Source organism: Micropterus dolomieu, linkage group LG02, assembly GCF_021292245.1.
Source record: "Micropterus dolomieu isolate WLL.071019.BEF.003 ecotype Adirondacks linkage group LG02, ASM2129224v1, whole genome shotgun sequence".
Classification (NCBI taxonomy): Eukaryota; Metazoa; Chordata; class Actinopteri; order Centrarchiformes; family Centrarchidae; genus Micropterus; species Micropterus dolomieu.
The window spans coordinates 6,477,729-6,498,640 of NC_060151.1; the positions used below are offsets into that span (position 1 = coordinate 6,477,729).

Sequence of the window (20,912 nt, forward strand, 5' to 3'; positions counted from 1 at the left end):
AACCACAAGTAACCCTGCATTCTGGGAGCGCAGTGCTCTGGTGGGGTAGTAAGGTACTATGAGCTCTTTAAGATAAGATGGTGCCTGACCATTAAGAGCTTTGTAGGTAAGAAGAATGATTTTAAATTCTATTCTGGATTTTGCTGGAAACCAATGCAGAGAAGCTAAAACAGGAGAAATGTGATCTCTTTTCCTGGTTCCTGTCAGAACACGTGCTGCAGCATTCTGGATCAGCTGAAGAGTCTTAACGGACTTTTTAGAGCAGCCTGATAATAAAGAATTGCAGTAATCCAGCCTAGAAGTAACAAATGCATGGACTAGTTTTTCTGCATCATTTTTAGACAGGATGTTCCTGATTTTCGCAATATTACGTAGGTGAAAAAAGGCGGTCCTTGAAATTTGCTTAATATGAGACGAGGAGAGGAACACACCTCTTATGTCTGTGCGTTAATTATGAAGCTACAGCCAGCAGCGATTAGCATAGCTCAGCACAAAGAGAACAGACTGGAAACGGCTCAGCCAAAATCAAGAAAAACTCAAGATATGTTGTGTTGATAGTGACTTTTAGACATGCTGGATATTGTTACGTCTTGACATAGACAGGCTAGCTGTTTCAGGCTAGTTGTTCATGGTAGCTTCATATTTACCGTACGGACATGTTAATTAATCACAGACTACTGAGCAGACATCATCCATCCGCTGTGTGATAAGGTTGAAAGCTCCAGAACAAGTGAGGAAACGGACCTTGAGTTGAGATTGTTTAACCAACTGCTGTTTCCAAAGTAGTATTCAGTGGTTTATTCAACTGTACATCAATATAATACACGCTACCCGCAGATGATTTGGATATGACACCATTAGTAATTCCACCACAATGATAAAAAAGTGATATGACTTCATTAACTAATGCTGCCTTGTTGGCTATTATTACAGCCACAGCGCACATCGAAGCATTAAGCAAAGCTTTAGCCGTCACTGAGTTCTTTACAGAGCTCTCTTTGTCCGTCTCATGCTCTCCCTGCAGTGCCAATCAAGGAAACTCAGAAGAAACACTTCTGAGGCTTCATCAGCACTGCTAGAGAGGACAGGCATTTGAGTAATGCTATGCACAAAAATATTCAGGGTCATTGTTTTGAAACCCTTGTGTAAAACTCTCAACTGAAAGAAAGAGTGCATTGCTTGACTCATTTAAAGTACAACTGAATTTGGACACGTGAATCAACAGGGAACTATCTCAGTTACAGATCAGTTAGAAAGCAACACCTATCTACGTTATCTATGTTAGTTAATGTTTGCTAACATTAGCCATAAGATACCAGATCAGATACTCATATTAGATCAAGTAAGGCTGTAGCAGAAAAAAGCGTGTTGAAGCAATTGAAGCAAATTTTTGCTTACGAATCATTAGTAAGAGAAAGTGTTATTTCTTGTTGAAGTCTTGTTGAAGTTGAAGGAAGTGTTTAATATTTTGGGAAATGCACTTGTCCACTTTCTTGCTGAGACTTTAATGAGAAGCTCAATACATCTCATGTGTGTAATTATGAAGTTAGTTAGCTCATCTTAGCATAAAGACTGGAATCGGGGAGAAACAGCCAGCCTGACTCTGTTCCAAAGTCCACCAGATCTAACTAATTAACATGTTATGTCTTGGTGTGGAAACAACATTCATGGAGGGTTATATGTAGGACTACAGGCACAGGAAGTTACTGCGACCACCTGGGTGGTAGCTTCATATTTGTGCTATAGACATGAGAGTGGTTTTGATCTTCTCATCCAACTTTCACCACGAAAGTGAATAAGGAAATTACACAATAAAAAGCAAAAACTTTTAAACTTTTAGTTAGAATACTCACGTTTGACATCTGGTATATTGCGAATGGCTACTTTCCAGTATAAAGCTTATGGAAAGCCATTACCATTTGCAGTCTTTATTGGATGTGATTTAAACTGCTGTAAAGTTCTCTACTTTGCCTTATATGGAAAAGAGGAAAACTGGATTAGAAAGATTGTGGTAATAAACTTCCTCTGGAATTTGAAAAATGTCTCTGTCTCTCTACAAAGCTTGGTAAAGTGGATAGAGGATGGCGTCCCAGAGGATCCCTTCCTGAACCCGGAGCTGATGAAGAACAACCCGTGGGTGGAGAAAGGAAAGTGCATCCTTCTCTAGAGGAAACCAACTACCCTGCCATGACCTTTCAACTTTTACCGCCCCCGAGCAACACACACCTTCAGATGACCCCTGAACCTGACCCGGCCTGTGAAGGCCACGTCAGGACAGCACCTCCTAACTTCTCACCGTGAATGTACAACCGCTGATATCCCCCTACTTCCCCTGAAAACACACCCCAACAAAGGCACAGAAACACACACTGACAGAGACACACACTCGCACACTATCACTCTAAACTTTGGGTTTTTCCCTGACTGCCACACTTTTATTGCAAGTTTATTCCTGCCACAGCAATGCATCATTACTATGATACATGACGACGATGATCAATACTTCTATTACATGTCTCTATATGGATACATGATGACTTATTTATGCAGCTGCCAGTCCCAAGCTTTCTCTCCTCTTCTACAATCTCTCCTCTTCATTGTGAGCTCAGCAGTTTTCCCCCCCAGTTTTGATGAGTTGTAATAAACTGTAGAGTCACATTCTCACTGGCAGACTGACTGTAGATCTGCTGGGGGGAGTTTGCTCCACATAGAGATTCTGTAAAACCGCTTGCTCTTACAAAATTATCACCTAAACCTAAAAGACGTATACGCCAATGATTTGCTTACAGACTATGGTTTTAACATTTCTCCCAAGTCACAAATCAGCTTTTAAACACACGTAAGACCTACAGTACATGCAAAGGACATTAGAACTCATGACTGTAGTATGTATGATCATGTGTATTTGCTTTCTTGCTTAATCCAGACTATGTTCAATTTTACGTACATTATGCTACATATATGCATCTCCATTGGCCAGATCACAAATTGGTTTGCAATCTTTCTTGGATCGGATCCACCCAAGAGTATAAATGGTGTCTTTATCCGTATTCCCCATCCAACATCAGGGCAGTTGTAATACATTGTATGATTACACTGCTAGGCATTATAAATCTTTATGGGTTCTTATGGTGCATTTACAAATTCGAAACATTACATTTCAAACCTAATTAACAAACTATGCCACTGTTAACAGATCAGATAAAAAGACGAATTCCAAGAATTTGTAATGTGGAAGCTTATTAATTCTCTAAAGGCGTCGCTATGCTTAAAATGAACTAAACCGTGTCGGACACAGTGTTGGGAGCCATTACACGAAAGAAAGAACACACATGAATCAAGAAAAGCCGTGCTTTCAGCTTTCACGGCACGGCAGTGTGACTCCAACAGTTTTCATATATAGTTTTAAGTTCACACAACTTGCATGGCTATCACACACACATTCTGAAGAAGAGAGCCGCACGCAGCGTTGTCTTGCTTCAGTATCATCACGTCAGGAAGTTTTGTCACAGAAGAATGAAGCTATGGAGTGCCCACTCATGTACAGACAGACACCTTTAACTTATTAACTTATTGATGCATATACTCGGTTTATTTATTTATTTATTGATGAAACCTTTCTCTCACCTTAGATTTGTTTCCTGTGTCTGCACTCCCTCGACCTCATTCCCCCACTTAAAAGAAACAACAGAAAACCACCACAAAAAAAAAAAGAGACTACACCTTGCAAGATCACCATCTACTACTGCCTTGTACACAGTTTCCTTAAAACAAGAATGTAAATATGAGGCATGATCACAGCTGACCTCAGAACTGGCCACCGTGTGAGTGCATGTGGCTGTAATTGTGTGTTTATGTGTGCATATTTATAAAGAAAAAGAAATAACAAAGAGGGGAACATCAATTTGGACTTTAGGCTCCCTTGTGGATTGTGAGGCGCACACATGCCGATGTGTCACACACACAGACAGGCCTGAGGCCGAGCAGATCAACAAAACACACACACACACACACACACACACACACACACACACATCATAGAGTATGGTCTAGACCTGCTCTTTTATGAAAAGCGCTGTGAGATAACTATTGTTGTGATTTGGCGCTATATAAATAAAATTTAATTGAATTAAATTGAAACACACACACACACACACACACACATACATACACATACATACTGCTTAGTGAGAATGTGTATGAAGGGAGGAGTGGCAAGGATTTGGGATTCTCTAAATGGCTTGGGACAGGGGAGCCTCACATCATCTCAGTACTGTAATGAGTCTTATTATATAGGTTTTCTTCAAGACGAACAAGTTCCCTAAAAGCTACTCAGTGCTTAATTGTCTTTGGTCCTAATATATGTAACTGCAGATATTTAATTTAGCTCTTTTTTAAAAACTTAATTTCAACAATTACATGGTCCATGACACGCTAATAAATTATTTGTTTATCAAACACGCTGCCATCTATCTTAGAACTGCACTTCTTACTTCCTGTACGACATGTCTGAGCAAAGATTCGATAAAATCACACGGACATGTTTCAGATTTATAAAATACATCTGCCGAACAAAATAACAACTGCAAATGTAAAATTGTATCCCTGTAAGTGAAGTGAGGCCAGTGAATTTAGGATGTCCAGTGCAACGATAAGAATATATGCAACATGGCGAGCCATTTTAGAAGTCCCATTGTTCACTGAGACGCATGTACAGTATGTACCTTCCTTATATTGGACATTACGTTTTATTTTATTTAAATAGTTTAGGTGTTGGAAGTTACAATATATGTTAACTAGCTGAGAAAATTATGCTAAAGCTTTGCTTTAAAATATAGCCTTGTAATTTCATGATAAATGCATGGAGGGGGACTGTTAAAATGGCTTCCACTGTACAAAAACTGATGTTCTGAGCTTCAGGTTTGTAGCTTTTCCAGTGTTAGGCTTAAGTTTATTACCTCTTCCAACATGATTTTAGGATTCAAGGTTTACAACTGTTTTCAAGCTCTTACAACACTACTGGAAAAGCAACAAATGCCGTCCGCTACAGTATCACAGTGGCCTAGCTCCAAAAGTATGTGAGAGGATTCCTGAGTCTTCCTGTCCCTTGTCTGTAACTGTAACTTTACTTGTTTGGTTTGTTTTTATATAATCTGAACGTGCGTACGTATGTTATTACTATTATAATGACAGCATAAAATCTTGTCTAAATATCTAGCAACATATTCCTTGTGAGAGTGCTTTGGAAAAATTATTATGCATCAAATCAAGTCAAGTGTAAAAGTGACAATGAGCAATAAATTAAAGATCATTTTTTATTGAATGTTTTACAAAAACATTTATCTTATTGAATAAAGTAGAACATTTTTAGACAACTTGGTTCTCTTGGTTGGTGTTTTGTGTGTACATGTGTATAATATAATGTAATAATATTTTAAACTGCAAATCTACAGTAAGAGTGGCCTGGTTATTGAAATACTGTAGGTGTGGTGCTCACTGACAGCTGGCATTGAGAATTGGGATGGCAGCTTCTTGTGCCAGAGCCAGAAACAGAAACAATGACACAAAAATGACAACATTGATTGGATGAGATCAACACAGCTCTACAGGTTGAAAAACTGAAAAAGCGACTCTTTAATTTACATTTTTCTTTAATTGTTGTGAAAAAAAAAACCAGTAACGCGGCTGTTGATTGAAAATGACACCAGCAGGACAGATACTTCCAACTGAATGGCTAGGATAAAAAACAAACAAATTATAACCCCATCTCCAAACCAAAAATTGTCTAACATGAACATGATGTCAGACAACAAATATACTCCACCCAAAATCAATCCAATACCCGACCCCTGCAGTTTACAAAGGAGGCTGGTTAAGGTTGGTCGTTTTCTCCATCATAGAAAACAGCAACCTGGCTAAATACACACTCTTAAACAAATGGTAAAATAGGAACATTTGTTAAATTATCAAATGTTCATATTTATGGCCATATTAGCATTCATGGTCACGATCTTGGAAAGTCGGCTGGTTATCTAGTTTACCAGCCAACTAGCTATAGGCTGTTTGTGTTTTTCAGGCAGTAGAATACTAGCCTACACATTCTTCGTCTGCGTCTGTTCCTGCCTCCCGCCTTTTTGCTGGCCTTCAATGTGTTTCTTAGCCAGAGAAACTGCAGTTCTGTGGCTCTGAGCAGCTCTGCCTCTGGGATATATGCAAAACTCTTTAAGTTCAAATCTGCAAGAGAGAGAGCGAGAGAGAGAGAGAGAAAATGAATGATGGCCTGAGAGAAAATAAAAAAAGACTGAAAGATCGGCGGTAGAGACATGGGCGGCAGCTGGTCCTATAGAAGGCGACACTCAAGGGAAAGATGGAAAGCTACAATCTCTTCTCTTCCTTCCCCTCCACTCCTCCTTGTAACTCATGAATAATAGAAAACAGGCGATATTGGAGGGCTCTCACTTTTTCCAGCCTCTCCGTGCCTCTCCTTCACCGTCCTTTTCTCTTATTCTGCACCTCACCCCTCTTGCTTCTCTCCATATATTTATCCACAGTGTGCTGTGAGGGAAATTTATATAGCAACATAAACCAATGTGTACAACCATAACTAAATCGCCTGAACATCTAGGGATTACAGCATACTGCATAACTCACTCTCTTACAGTGAGCCATACACAACTTGTGAAAGAAGAAAAAACATATTCTCCCTCTTACAAATATAAAGTTAAATTAATAAGCAATAATTGCTCAATTCAATAAACACAGGAATTTTGCTGCTACAGCTTTACTTGGTCAGGTATGACCAATAGCTCAGTGTGGCTAATTTTAGCTAATACTTGCTAACTTTAGATAGATATTGTTGTATAACTGCCATTACTGAGTCAGTTTGCTGCCGTTATGACTCTTCTCTACTTGTGTTTTTCTTTGCTATAAATTTGTACCATTATAGTGTCCTTGTGACTTGTGGCCACAGTGGCTATTGTTAGCAAAAGTTACATGATCCTACTTCACAAGACTTTACTGCAACACTGAGTTCACCAGTGTTAAGTGAGCACAAAAACGAACTTTATGATAAAAGCCCCCATACGGTGAATATTCTGAAAACATTTTACTACCAAAGAAAAACTCAAGGGGCACTTACTTGCTTTTTTTGGAGCTTTGAACTGGAACTCACTGACAAACTTGGCAAACTGCAGTTTCCACAGTTAATAATGAACTTTCACTCTTCAACTATAACTTACTGTATTTTTTAGCTAATGCTAATTATTTTCTCTCTATTAACATTTTATGTGCTGCTGTTTCTGCTCTATTTTCCAATGCATTTTTTTTTCTATTTAGCTGGTTGGCAAACTGAGTCTATTTTAATAAAGAGTAATTTTGTAAAATATGCTTTCTAACTCAGCAAACAATCTTTCATCCTCTTTGATTTTTTTCTCTTCTTTCACCTTCCCCCCCTCCTCTCCCTTACAATGCTTCATACTCTGTGTGTCAAGTGAAGCAACATTATCTGACGTCTTAGCTAGTAAAAACAAATGCAGGGACATGTCTTTGGCGACTGTGTTGGCAAATCTTGAAAACTTTGGAGAATGATGTGGCAAACAAAATGCAACCAATCCTCCAATATTTCTGAAACTCATGTTTTAAATTAAAATTTAAAACTGTGGCATGTGATTTGTTTGGGGAACTTCAGAACTTGAAACAGAGCCACAGTACCCCTTGTTCATAAAATGATGCAGACACCTTTGGGTGGCTAAGAATGGCATTTCAGCTTTCACTCATTGCACAGATATTCATATGTTTTCGACACCGGCATGTTAATTCAGAGTCAAATTGTTTGTTAGGTGTATTTTGAATAACAGGAAGAGGAGACGGTGGGACAGCTGACTCTTGTGCAGGGTGTGTCTGCCTGCTTTTTATGGGTCAGCTCCCCTCAATCCCTTCGACACACACTGACACACACATGCACTCACTAATGCACTCAATCCCCCTCACCCTTTACTACTAAATCCTCACCCCCATTGTCCCTTTCCCCCTGAAATCCTCAAACCATCAGCTCTCCTCCACACACACACACACACACACACACACACACACACACACACACACACACACACACACACACACACACACCACCCCTCTCCTCACTCTGTTTCCCAAGTCTGGGCCTCTAACCCCCATTCACTCTCAGATTACACTCTCGCGCACATGGGAATAGACACAAACGTGCATACCAGTCTCCAATCTCCGCATGCATGTGTACATTCACACATCGAAAACTGGCGCTAATGGCCTGTAGGTCCTCAGCATGTACATTCACGAGTGGATTAGGATTAACAATCTAACCGCAACACCACTACACACAGACACACACAAACATACAGTATACAAAGAAAACCAGAACCAATCTCTAATGCACATTGGTAATCTCTCTCTCTCTCTCTCTTTCTCTCTCTCTCTCGCTCACCCTCCACACACACCAGGCCGACTGCTCTGTGTGCTGCTGAGGTCACCAGATGTCATCTAATCTAAAAGCTTTAATCCACCCTTTCGGGGACCTTCTCTCTCTCCCCCACTCTGTCATGAATGCACTGCACTGTGTTTTAAATGGGTAAAGCACTGTGGGCAGAAGCTGCACATAACAATTACATATTGTTTCACTAGTTAGTCTCAGACATGTAAAAGCACCCTTGAGATAGTATATAAACAAGTCTTGTAGGTTTACGACAAAAAGATGAATTGTCAACATCATGGCTTCAGTATGCTTCAAAAGAACTAGTTTATACTAAAGGCAAAAGGGATTATATGTGCTCCGAACGGTCAACACTCAAAGGCGGGACAACAAAAAAAAAAACGTAGCAGTGAGGGGGGAGAGGCTATGAATTGTACAAAGGAGGATGTTTGACACTTCCAGACAGTCTGTCCTTGAAGGCATTTAGTATGTTGCTCAATGTGACCGGACAAATTATGTGAAAAATGAAAAAACTAAACAAAAACCGACAACTAACCTGTCACCTTTTAGCCCTTTTCAACTTTTCTGCATGAAATGGGTATGCTTGGATTAAAAGGATTACTAAATTGTCGGACACAGCCCCTAAGGGACCACTACAACCTGCAAAGCGAGAGTCAAATGGTAGAATGAGACAGACAGGTGCCATCAGCCAGCTTCTTTTTGGAAGCATGGCTAGCTTGTTTACTTGGATTGTAAGATGGTGTTTATACAGCACAAATATATATGTGGAATTTTTACCTAATTAGTTTTGACAAAAAAGTACTCTGTCACAATGAGTCAAAAGTAATAAATGCAAATCAATGTGCAACAATCCATTCCTTTTTTGTATATGAAAATTAGAGTTCAAGAGAGGAGTTTGTTGTGCTGGAGTAACGTTAGCTTAAATTTGAAAGGTGCAATTGCCCCGAAGGAATCATTTCATTCGGACCAAATGAAATCACTGGCTGTGCTTACTGCAGTCCTGCGACAGCTACAGATACAGGATTTATTTTTGTGCCAGAGCATTTGATTAATTGCTGTCAGGATGTAAAGGGAATTTCAATACATATAACAAAAATGCTTCTGAAATAAGTTGCCTACTGCAGCTTTAAGGTTATCGAACATGTTTAAGGGTTGTCAGAGATAACACAGCGTTGTTTAACAGCAAACAGGTCAAATTCAAGGAATATCCACACATCTCAATATAAAAATTAAAAACAAAGTTAAATCGAAGTGGCTGTTTTAGATTAGAATTTCCGTAGCCTGACGACTTTGACTGCTTACGTTATATTGCATGAGTCTTGTTAGTGGTAATATATCTATGCACCTAAAGCAGTACTCACAGTATCAAACTACAGAGCTCAAATCATAAAGTGTGCATAAATGACATGATGTTGTTTGTATTTAAAATGATAATGAAATGCTAGTGTGTTGCCCTAAGTAAGCCCTAACTTCATACTAATGTGAATCATGTTTAGACTAGGTTCACATGGCAAAATGTTACAATATAAAGTGTTTTTAAAGATCAGCATAGACCTTGAATTCACTTTACATATTCAGTCTGAACACCTCTTTTGGTATAAGCTAAGGAAAATGTAATGGGGTGCCATGCTATCATGAAATAGTTGTTTTATAAATAGTTAATTATCTTGTTTTTCATTTTAGGTTTTCATAGTAGTTTCATAGCGGCTTTGAAGGCATCCCTGTGTGTCACTGCTTTATACAAGTAACATAAAAAGCTCAACAAGAAGTTTGTTTTCTCTCTTACATGTAGGCTATTTTGGGCATTCATAAACATTCTGTCTCTCCGTCTCTCTAACTTCCTTAACTCAAAGTATTTACTGTCTGTCTGCCTTAGGTTTCTCAAAAGATATGACATGAGCGCTCTACCTGTCTCCCTGCCTGGTACTACAGATCACTGAGCTGATCCACTGATTGGAGCAGTGCATTCTCTCGTCTTTAGGTTACCATTAATTCTCATTATTGCAGCAAGGGTTGATCCACCAGAGCTGCAGCTCAGACACTCACATAACACTCTGCTTTATCCAGATGGAGCTGTCAAGAAACTCAAATGTTTTTGCAAGTCGGTGCCAGTGCTGTGCAGATTTTAGTGGCACACATTGCGTGCAGCAGTGAGTTACTGCTGAACATTTGCTCAGCCTCTGAGGAGTGTTTGACTTTTGCTCCCCTTTCAGCTGACATAAGTGAAAAAACGTTGGTATTACAAAAAGTGGATTTTTAATGTCTAAGGACAAAATAATGTCAGATCTACAGTAGGAAACATGCACCTTGCATTAGACAGTGCTTATCACTATAATAGATGTCAATAGTTTGGATTTACAGCAGCAGAAGATATTTTTATGATAACAATGTATCTAATGACAATGTGACAATGTGAAAGGTATTGTAATGATGAATCTCCAGAGAATAATCACCTGAATCTGCAGCTTCCCTCAGCCTTACAGAGCTTAATAGCGAGTTGCAGCTCATTGTTTAGCTGTCAGGCCCACAACTTTACCGTTTTGTTTCAGTCTCACCGTTCTCATAGGGTCATTTTCAGCCACAGCAAGAAGCTGTTCTCAGCGAAAAAGCTCTAAAAACCCACCATACTAGACTACCTGCACCAAACAGCAGACTGACACAGTTAGCAACTGTACATAATGTAGCATATAGCAGCTAAAAAGACAGTTAGTGGAGAGTTGCGTTCACTTATTTCCGCCGGCCTCAAATGGCCCAAAAAAAATCAGTCCTTGCAGGTTTAAAGAATTTTGAGAATGTTAGAGAACTTGGTTTCTTGGCGAGAGTTTAATGAGAAGATCACATATCTTATGCTAAGTATGAAGCTCCAGTTAGCAAGGGATTAGCTTAGCTTTTACCAGCCTTAAAACCACAATATGTAATTTTTGTAACGATTACACAAACAAAATATAACATCTTAATTTCTGAGCTTTGGAGATGCTGGTAGATAGTTTTTATTACTTTAGGACATAGCCAGGCTAGGTGTTTCCACCTATTTGTTTGTGTAAAACTAAGCTAACCGGCTGCTGTCGGGCCCTTCATTTTAGGGTACAGACATGAGAGTGGTATCAATCTTCTTATCTAACTCTCAGCGATAAAGCAAATAAATGTTTCCCAATATGTGAACAATTGCTTTAAGTTATTAAGCTAATTCTCCAAGTTACCTTCACTATTTCTACCTCTCTAAGTCATTATCATGACCTACATGTACATACCTTGACATTTGTAATACCTGCAATTGCTGGTTGTCCAAAGACAATAGACCAATGTAAAATAGAATAAGTACAAAAGGGGCTTTCAACAACTTAAGTGATGTCACTGCTACTGTCTACGGTATTATGTCATGATCCTGTCTGTGTGTCTTGTTGGGGAGTCTGGGTTTTTGTTCCATGTCTTTGTTCCTAGTCCTGTGCCTTAGTTCATGTCGTAGTATTTGCTTCTAGTTCTTTCTCTGCATCATTTTGGTTTAGACTGCTCTGTATTCTGTGTTCTGGTTCTGTGTTCTCCTTTAGGTTTTGTCTGTTATGATCCCTGTGTTATAGTTGGTTGGTGTTTGTCTGTTTACATAGGTTTCTGTTATTGTCTGAAGTTAGATTCTTGTCTGGTATTTTGTAACATGTTTTCTGTCAGTGTTGGTTATTCATTTTGCCCCCTGTCTGCCTGTCAAGTGTTCCGTCTGTTCCCCCAGTTATCACTCTGCCTGCCTGTCTCTCTGTTTTCCCTGCTGTCTCTCTGCCTGCCTCGGTAACCTTGATCCCTGTTACCTGTGTTGTTCCCGCCCTGCTCGTTAGTCCATGTGTGTATATATATATACCTGGTGTTTCGGTTTTGTCTTTGTCTGGTCATTGTAGTGTGTTTTACTCAGTCATGTTTGTTGGGAAGAGTGTTCTGTCCGCCTGTTTGGACTTTCCAGTCAACTGCGTGTAAGCCTGTTACCTGTTCTCATTTGGATTAAATACCCTGAACTGAGTGTGCTCTTGGTGACTTGCATTTGGGCTCTCACCTCCTCTGCGCTCACCCTCGAATCGTGAAATATTATGATAATGTTACATTCTCACAAACAGATTATGCTGTCCTACATCTAACAACAAAAAGGTCCAACACAAAACCTGATTACAAATACAAATAGTAATTAAAAACCTAAAAAAATACAATGATTTGATATTCTTGTAAACATCAACCAAAGATGATCTGATGTAGGCAGTGTTTTATTTCCTGTTAGTTTACTTAAAATATCAGGCAGCTCAGATAATCACAGCTTAACAATGACCCTGATAATCCAACAGCCTCTTAGTGAGATGTATAGCTCCATATGTAGATGCTGTGTGGTGAAGTTATAATATTCTAAGCTCCATCAACAACCACACCCATTAACCCAGCAGTAATCCAAAGTCAGAGCTACAAGATCGATAATAACCCAGCAAACAACTTGCTCGCTCAATTCACATAACCCAGCCAGCTCAAATATGAGGTCAGGTCATTGGGGGGAGGAGCATTGGGGGCGTTTTGCTGCATTCAAGTGGTAGTTAGAAGCTCAGGACCACTGGAACTTGATAGTTAACTGCCAAACACCACTTCTTTGACACCCCGTGCTATCAGAAAATCAAACCAAAACTTTAAGCAAAGTTGGTGGTCATCAAAACTAGTACATAACTAGTAACTATAGCTGGCAAATAAATGTAGTGGTGTAAAAATATATCAGACTACTCCAAACTATCTTTACCATACAGTGGATTAGAGATATATTAGAGTGGTTGTATGAAATTGGAAAAACTAAACAAAAATAACAAAAAAGTTAAATACTTGGGTAAATGTACTTTCCACCACTGTCTTATGCACTGTAACATACACACTACACAGTTGTGACAGGGGTCAAATATGTGAACTTCTGGCCACAGGATCATCAGTCTAAAAACAAGGTCACAGTGTCCAGTAAAAACATTTACAAACTGCACATATCCAAAAAGTCTGACACAGTATTAGAAAACTTTATGTAACAAATTTGCAAGTTCATGGCCTTTATGGAACCAGAAAATGATGAGTTTATTCTGTATTAAATATGTAATATTTATGAGGAAAATCCATCACACAAGCTTTTTATGCAGTTGACGCAGGTCAAAATGCTGTTGCTGAGCCAGGATAATCCTGGCTAATTTACACAAGCATTCTTTATCTGCCTTTTACCAAGTATGATCATCTTTGTACTTCAGAGGAAAGTCAAGAGGAAATACTGCACCTTATGTAACAATAAAGAATGTGTAGTTTCCAAAAATGTGCGTGTGCTAGTGATAAAACTTGGCTACATCAAATGGCTACCATGGCATTTGGACAAGCATTTTTCAGGCTTTCCTTCACACAGAAACACACCCAGGTCAGATCTTTCCACTGAAGATGTCAAATCAGACAACCTGCTAGCATGTTGAAAAAGTCTATAGAGCTAAAGTGCAGGCAGTCTTTTTTTTTTTACAGCAGCCTCTGTGCTGTCATGGCATTGTGTCAAAATATTTAAATACTTATTAAATGTTGTTGGATCTGTCACAACCTTGGATTTGAGTGTGGTGTTTTTCTGTTATTTTGATAATGTCCATTCTAGTTTTACTCTTTGCCTCTGTATGTTTAGGTTTGGTTAGTTGATCCTCGGTTCCTTGTTCTCTTTTGTATCTGGTTTCACATTTCCTTGTGTATTGTCAGTAATACCAACATTCACTCTTTGTTGAGCTCTGTTTTGGTCTCCAACAACTCCTGAGGGAAATATCTGGCTCTTTAGTTTTTAAATGTCACTAACTTTGCCTGTCTGCAGTTTGATGCTGGGCAGGTAATGTTCAATGGGTATATAAGACCTTTTTCACAGAAAACAGCAGACAAGGTTGCAAGGTTGATGTTGACCAAAACAGTGAAGTAGTGGGCTGTAACACCACAACGATAAGCTAAAAGACGCTAAAATGCTCAGTAGAACTGAGAGGAACAGCAGAATTGGTGATAATTCCCTGTGTGTTTGTCACTATGAGTGACCACTTTCACATTACAAGTCATATTGTTTTTTATTTTTCTTGGCACCTAGAAAACCAACAAGAAGTTAGTCAGTCGCTGTGGTAGCCCCAATCCCTTACGTTCCTACTGACGATACACAGTATATCTTAAAAAACTAGTCACAAGTACGCTGTTTCACTGTTTAAAAAGCTTAATCATTTCATGAAATATCTGGGTAAATGTTACCTAAACTGAAGTAAATAATGAGTCACAATAACCTACAGTTCCCATGTCCATGATAATGATGGAACAAGTCACACAGTGCAGCAGTGCGATTCATTTATGTGTTTCACGTAACAGTGGAGGTCTATGGCGATGGTACTACAAGACAGATGCCAAAATGGGACAGGATTTTTAGCATGGCTACTGTTGTCAAGGAAACCCTGCAGTATTATGTCCATGGCTGTATATGGAGTGGGGATGAAGGATCTGCTTCATTAAGATGTATGAACTGAGTCATGTACCATCGGACTTCAGCTTTAGAGCACTGAATCTGGCCTCATCTCTTTGCCTTACAAGGAAAAGTCCACCTCTTAACTGGTACAATTTAGTCATCTATCTCGCTTCTCTCTCCGCCGTCCTGTCTATCCACATGTCTCTGTCTCCCTCCCCTGCCATCCCTTTGTTGCAATCCCTCGTCTTCCTCTTCCCATTCGTTGTCTCCCATGTATAAATTAAAAGATACGGTTCTTTTATGTCTTTTCTATCTTGCTCTCCCCCCGTCCTCTCCCTTCCTCCCTGTGTCGGGAGATATGGGTCACTCAGGGGGCAAACTTCATTTCCGTAAATGAGGACAGAAAAAGAAATCCCGACACACTAGTTAGTTAACGGCACACTGCCCCTCTGTCACCCCAACACACACACACACCTGCAGAGCAAGCTGAGACCTGTTTGTAGAGCTAATTAGCATCGACTCTCTCTGTGTGCGAGTATGTGTCCATGTGAGCGAGCGTAGCCTATGTGTGTATATGTGCATGAGTGTGTGCATAGCTGGGAAAAGGTTGTGCTCTGTGGCCCAGTTTTGGCTGAATAAGGGAGAATGCTGTAGGCCCGATACAGAAATGGGGGTTAGAAAGGACAGATATAGATAGAAATGAGAAAAGAAGAGGGTGGGAGAGAGATGCAGTTGCTAACAACTAAAGCGCCCCACTCCCCTGTGAGTTTCCTGCATGGGATCATTTGTATGTAGGCTGTGTGTATGTGTGTTTGTGCCTTAAGTCTGTGTTTTTTCCTCTGTGGTGTCATTACCGGTTGTCCCGCTCTCAAGGGAGTCCATGTTTACCCAGCGTGGTCTCTGAGCTGTCACTGTGGGGAGTCATGCATCCGTCATCGCCATGGCAACCATCAGACGCAGCGAGCCTGCCTCGATGTCACCTTGAAATGCAGCCTCTTCTGCACATTACACATTAGTCAGGTGACAGCTCAGTGGAAGTTGAACTGAAATGCTGAATCCTAAAACCTGAGTCAAATTAAATTATTTATCAGCATGAAACAGTTTCTTCCAAAGGGTACAGAAAAGGGCAAATGCATTTCTAAAGCTCAAAGAGTGAAGACACTGTGAATGCTGTGGTTACATTTTGGATCAGATTGTTATATATATATATACTCTTTATTAGGTACACCTGTTCAGGTGCTTGTGAACACAAATTGCTAACTCAATGCATTTAGTCATGTAGACGTGTCAAGACAACTTGCTGAAGTTTAAATCGAGCATCAGAATGGGGAAGAAAGGCGGTTTAAATTACTTTTAACATGGCATGGTTGTTGGTGCCAGACGGGCTGGTCTGAGCTTTTCAGAAACTGCTGATCTACTGGGATTTTCACGCACAACCATCTATAGCGTTTACAGAAAATGGCCAGAAAAAGAGAAAATATCCAGTGAGCGGCAGTTGTGTGGACAAATATGCCTTGTTGACGTTAGAGGTCAGAGGAGAATGGACAGACTGGTTCAAGATGACAGAAAGGTAACAGTTACTCAAATAACCACTCGTTACAACCAAGGTATGCAGAATACCTTCTCTGAACGCACAACATAATGAATATACAGCAGACAAATCTGCAGCAACTACGTGATGCAATCCTGTCAACATGGACCAAAGTCTCTGAGGAGTGTTTCCAACACCTTGTTGAAAGTATGCCATGAACTGAGAAGTTTTTAAATTACATTTCACAAAAATAACAAAACACCTCAAATTACAAGGACATTATAATGTTAGACTAAATGACTAATTAGTGTCTATTTAGGTGCTCAATTGTATTATTTTCCATTCACTCTGAACTGCATGAACACTAATTCTGTTTTTCTTTCTGTATGTACAGTATATGTAAAAAAGACAGACTAGTCATGATAGCAGCGCTTTAAGGCTTTGTGCTAAATGCTAACATCAGCAAGCTGATGTTATGTAGGTATAATGTTTACCATGTTCACCATCTCAGTTTATGCACAAAAGAATTGGACAAGTTTCGACCACATGATGGCACTAGATTGAAAATCAGGGGATCACCAAAGTCATTAGACTTCATCCATAAATGTCTGGACAAACTGTTATGGCAGTCCATTTAGTAGTTGTTCAGATGTTTCAGCTATGACCAAAAAGTGGACCAACTGACATTGCCATCCATGGAGCCACTGCATTAGCATGACAAAGGATTGTCAGGTAAGTTTAATTTATTGCTTAGCCCCCTAAAGTTGTTATATATGAAAGTCAGTTTGTGATGCTACACTGACTTCCTTTTTAGTTGATACACGTCAGTCTTTACTTGCAAAGACATTCCTGAAGTTTTAATGGTGCAATCTGATTTAGCAAATAACTTGTTTGAAACTAGTTAGTAGCTAAGACCTTAGGAAGAACATAAACTTCTCCTAAAAAGCATCAACCATCAACCCATCCATCTTCAACCGGTCAGGTTGCGGGGGAAACAGCTCCAGCAAGGGGACTCCAAGCCTCCTCTCTCAATCTCTCAACCTAGTGCTGGGTCTTCCCCAAGGCCTCCTCCCAGCAGGACGTGCCTGGAACACCTCCCTGGGAAGGCGCGAAGGGGACATCCTTATCAGATGCCCAAACCACTTCAACTGGCTCCTTTCGATGCAAAGGAGCAGTGACTCTCCTCTGAGTTCCTCACGGATGACTTGGCTTCTCACCCTATCTCTAAGGGAGAAGCCAGCCACCCTTCTGTGAAAACCCATTTCGGGTTACCACTGTTTAACCTCACAAATGTTCACACAAAGAACAGAGAAATAGGTCCGACTTTTATTACTGCAGTGCAACACACATACTTAGCAAACAGCAGTTTCATTTTTCTCCCCATATTCCCATCTGAAGCATGATGTGGGGACAATATAGGACAACAAATTTTAAATTCTTGACCATTAATAACTATTAGAATAACTATTAGATGTTAGATGTTAAAAGTATTTATTATTAAGTTTTGTAGAAGTAGACAGCTATAGACTATACCACTGTGATAGCTCAATGTTTAACTGTATATGACTGCACAGCCAAAGGGGAGATTGTTCAAATGTCACAACTCTATGTTAGTTATTAGTTATTTATTAGTTGGAGTTTGTACATCCATCCAACCAAGTGCAGCATTAAATGCCCCCAAAAGTACACCATTTACCTGGAAGTGACAGTAATATACAAAAACAAGAAAAACACATTACAGTTATGTTACAGACCGTGACTGTGTGCCTGTGTGTGAAGAGTGTAGGCCTAGTGGGTCTCAAAAGTCTCAAATTAACAAGAATCCCTGTGGGTTGCATACATGACTCACTCATTACACTAGTGACAGCACGTGTCACACACACACACACACACACACACACACACAAAGCAGTGTGACATATCATGGCTATGCAGATGATACTGTGCTGTGGGGGTGTTTCTTTAGAAGAATAGAAGGATTTCTCTCAGAGGACAGAGAGACAACAGAGAGGAGGTGGAGGAGTGACACACTCGGTAGTTCCTTTGCCAGCTACACCCCAATTAAAAATTATTTTTACCACATTTTTTTCTTTTTTTGACTGTGTGTTTGTTTGTGTCTGTTTTTGTCCATGAAGGGATTTATTATATCTGTACAGTTTGTGTGTACATATCTGGCACCATCATGAATATCCAGCCAAAAATTGAAATCAGAGTTTGTTCATAGTTTCAGAAAACTATTGGAAGGTGCTCAGAAAATGTAAAACACAGCGGAAATACCTTTTTTCCTTTATTTAGTTTAGAACCAAGTCATGTCAGCTCCTTTCTTCTTAGCTAATCAGTCACGACTACTGGATTTTATATTTCCCACTACAACAACTATGGATAAAGTGTTTCTGAAGCATTTAGTGGTGGTAGTTAGAGGTGGAAATTATGAATCACTTTGCGGATTCAAATGTTTTTGTTCAGTTCAAAGTCAAAGTCACTGATTATGGAGCTTGTTCAGTTTGTTTTCTAAACTAAGCTAAAATGCACTACAGTATGTACATCAGTAACATTCACACCACCCACTGGAGCACCACCCACTGGAGCACAAGCTAGGGGTCATGAGAACACTGCACCACAGAGCGGAAAACATACCAACAAGCGCCCAAGCCAGAGAGAAGGAACAGAACCACCTGAAGGGGGCACTTACAGCCTGTGGATACCCTAAATGGACCTTTGTGAAAACAGCCAGATCCAAGAAGAACAAAACTACAGGGGAGGAGGAGAAGAAGGTCAAACGCAACAACATTGTGATTCCATACGAGTCTGGAGTATCAGAGAAACTCAGGAGGATTTTCAACAAACATAACATCCCTGTGTTTTTTAAACCCAAGAACACACTAAGACAGATGCTGGTACACCCCAAAGACCGCACACCCAAACACAAGAAAAGCAATCTAGTGTATGCGGTCCAATGCAGTGAGGAATGCACAGACCTGTATATTGGGGAGACTAAACAACCACTACACAAACGCATGGCTCAACACAGAAGGGCCGACTCCTCAGGTCAAGACTCTGCAGTCTACTTACATCTGAAGGACAGAGGACACTCGTTTGAGGACCACCAGGTGCACATTTTAGACAGAGAAGATGGATGGTTTGAAAGAGGTGTCAAGGAAGCCATCAACACCAGGGTCGAGAAGCCGTCATTGAACAATAAATTCCATTAAAATATATATCTCCTGGAACAACACCGAGAACACACAAGAAATTCCTGTTTCCTGACGGGTATTTTACAGCCTTTGCACACAACTGATCATCAATTATCAATATGCAACTTACTTACTCAGTGTAGCCTTCCTAGTATTAACAATATAAGAGGACAAAAGTCAATTTCAGACAATTTCACAAAAAATACCACAAGCATAATTATTAAGCTACATAACTTGACCCTAACACTAAGGGCCCTAACAGCAGAATAAAGCATCACCAAGGCAGACAATAGACACATTAATTTAAAGCAAACAGAGAACCTGCACAGTTTTTACATACCACGTAGCACAAACACACAATGTTACGTTGCTAGCCAATGCAGTGGTTGTTCATGTTCTTCTCCAGGGAGTTCAGAGAGTTTGTTGTCGCTCTCACCCTTGTGCACTGCTGAATCCTCTACAATCTGCCCCTATAGTAAACTTCTCTGCTCATTCACTCTCAATGTGTAACAAGTCCACTCAGCGCTCCTCAAACAGTTTTCAACATTTTGAGCTGAATGAGGCTCTGCAGTCACAAGTGTGACAGGGATTGTCAAAAAAAGTAGAAAAGGCCACGCATGCCTCGCTGAAGGTAAAAGGTCCTAAGTGTACGCAAAAGTTGCTGCTGGAGGATCCACCATGAGCATTTTAGCATGTTAACTGGTCACGCACCATTGTGGGTGTGTTTAGTTTGGGTCACTTATAGTGTGCTCGCTGGGTGGTGCATTAAATCAGTGAATAATTAAGATATATGTGATCCTTTTGTTTTTACCTATGTAGAGATACTGGGATACTAATCTTAAAGAGGTCATTTTTGCTTGTTGGCCTTTTCCCTCTCCTTTATTGAGTTTTAAAATTTTTTTTGTGTATGTTATAGGTTTGCAAAGCTCGTTTGTAGTCCAGCCGTTTCCCTTTCATCCCTGTAATGTCACTGGGATGAAAGAGAAATGTGCATCATATAACGCTCACCAAGCGGCTAGTCCGACACGCCCTCAAAAACACCGGTGGAAGAACATTGAGCAGCAGCACACCTCTCCTCTCCCTTCCAAACACTAGCTACCCTCCAGGCAGTCAATGGACATAAAGTTGTTACTGTGATGTAGAGACAGAGCTCAGTTATAACTTTATGGATGAAAGACACTTTTGTTACAGATTAATAACTCACCACTCTGAAAGTCCTGCTCCAGTCCATGTTGCCAAGCTGGTCGGCAACATGTACAG

General features: G+C 40.0%; 1 protein-coding gene across 2 annotated transcripts in view; it reads left to right on the forward strand.

Annotated features, from left to right (window-relative positions):
- gng13b (guanine nucleotide binding protein (G protein), gamma 13b) overlaps positions 1–4,023 on the forward strand; it is a 14,704-nt gene extending 10,681 nt beyond the window's left edge. For both annotated transcript variants that reach the window (XM_046039184.1, XM_046039194.1), the window contains exon 3: positions 2,062–4,023. In XM_046039184.1, the coding sequence (XP_045895140.1) occupies positions 2,062–2,167 (106 nt within the window). In that variant the 3' untranslated portion in view covers positions 2,168–4,023. The remainder of the gene's footprint in view (positions 1–2,061) is intronic.
- The last annotated feature ends 16,889 nt before the right edge of the window (positions 4,024–20,912 follow it).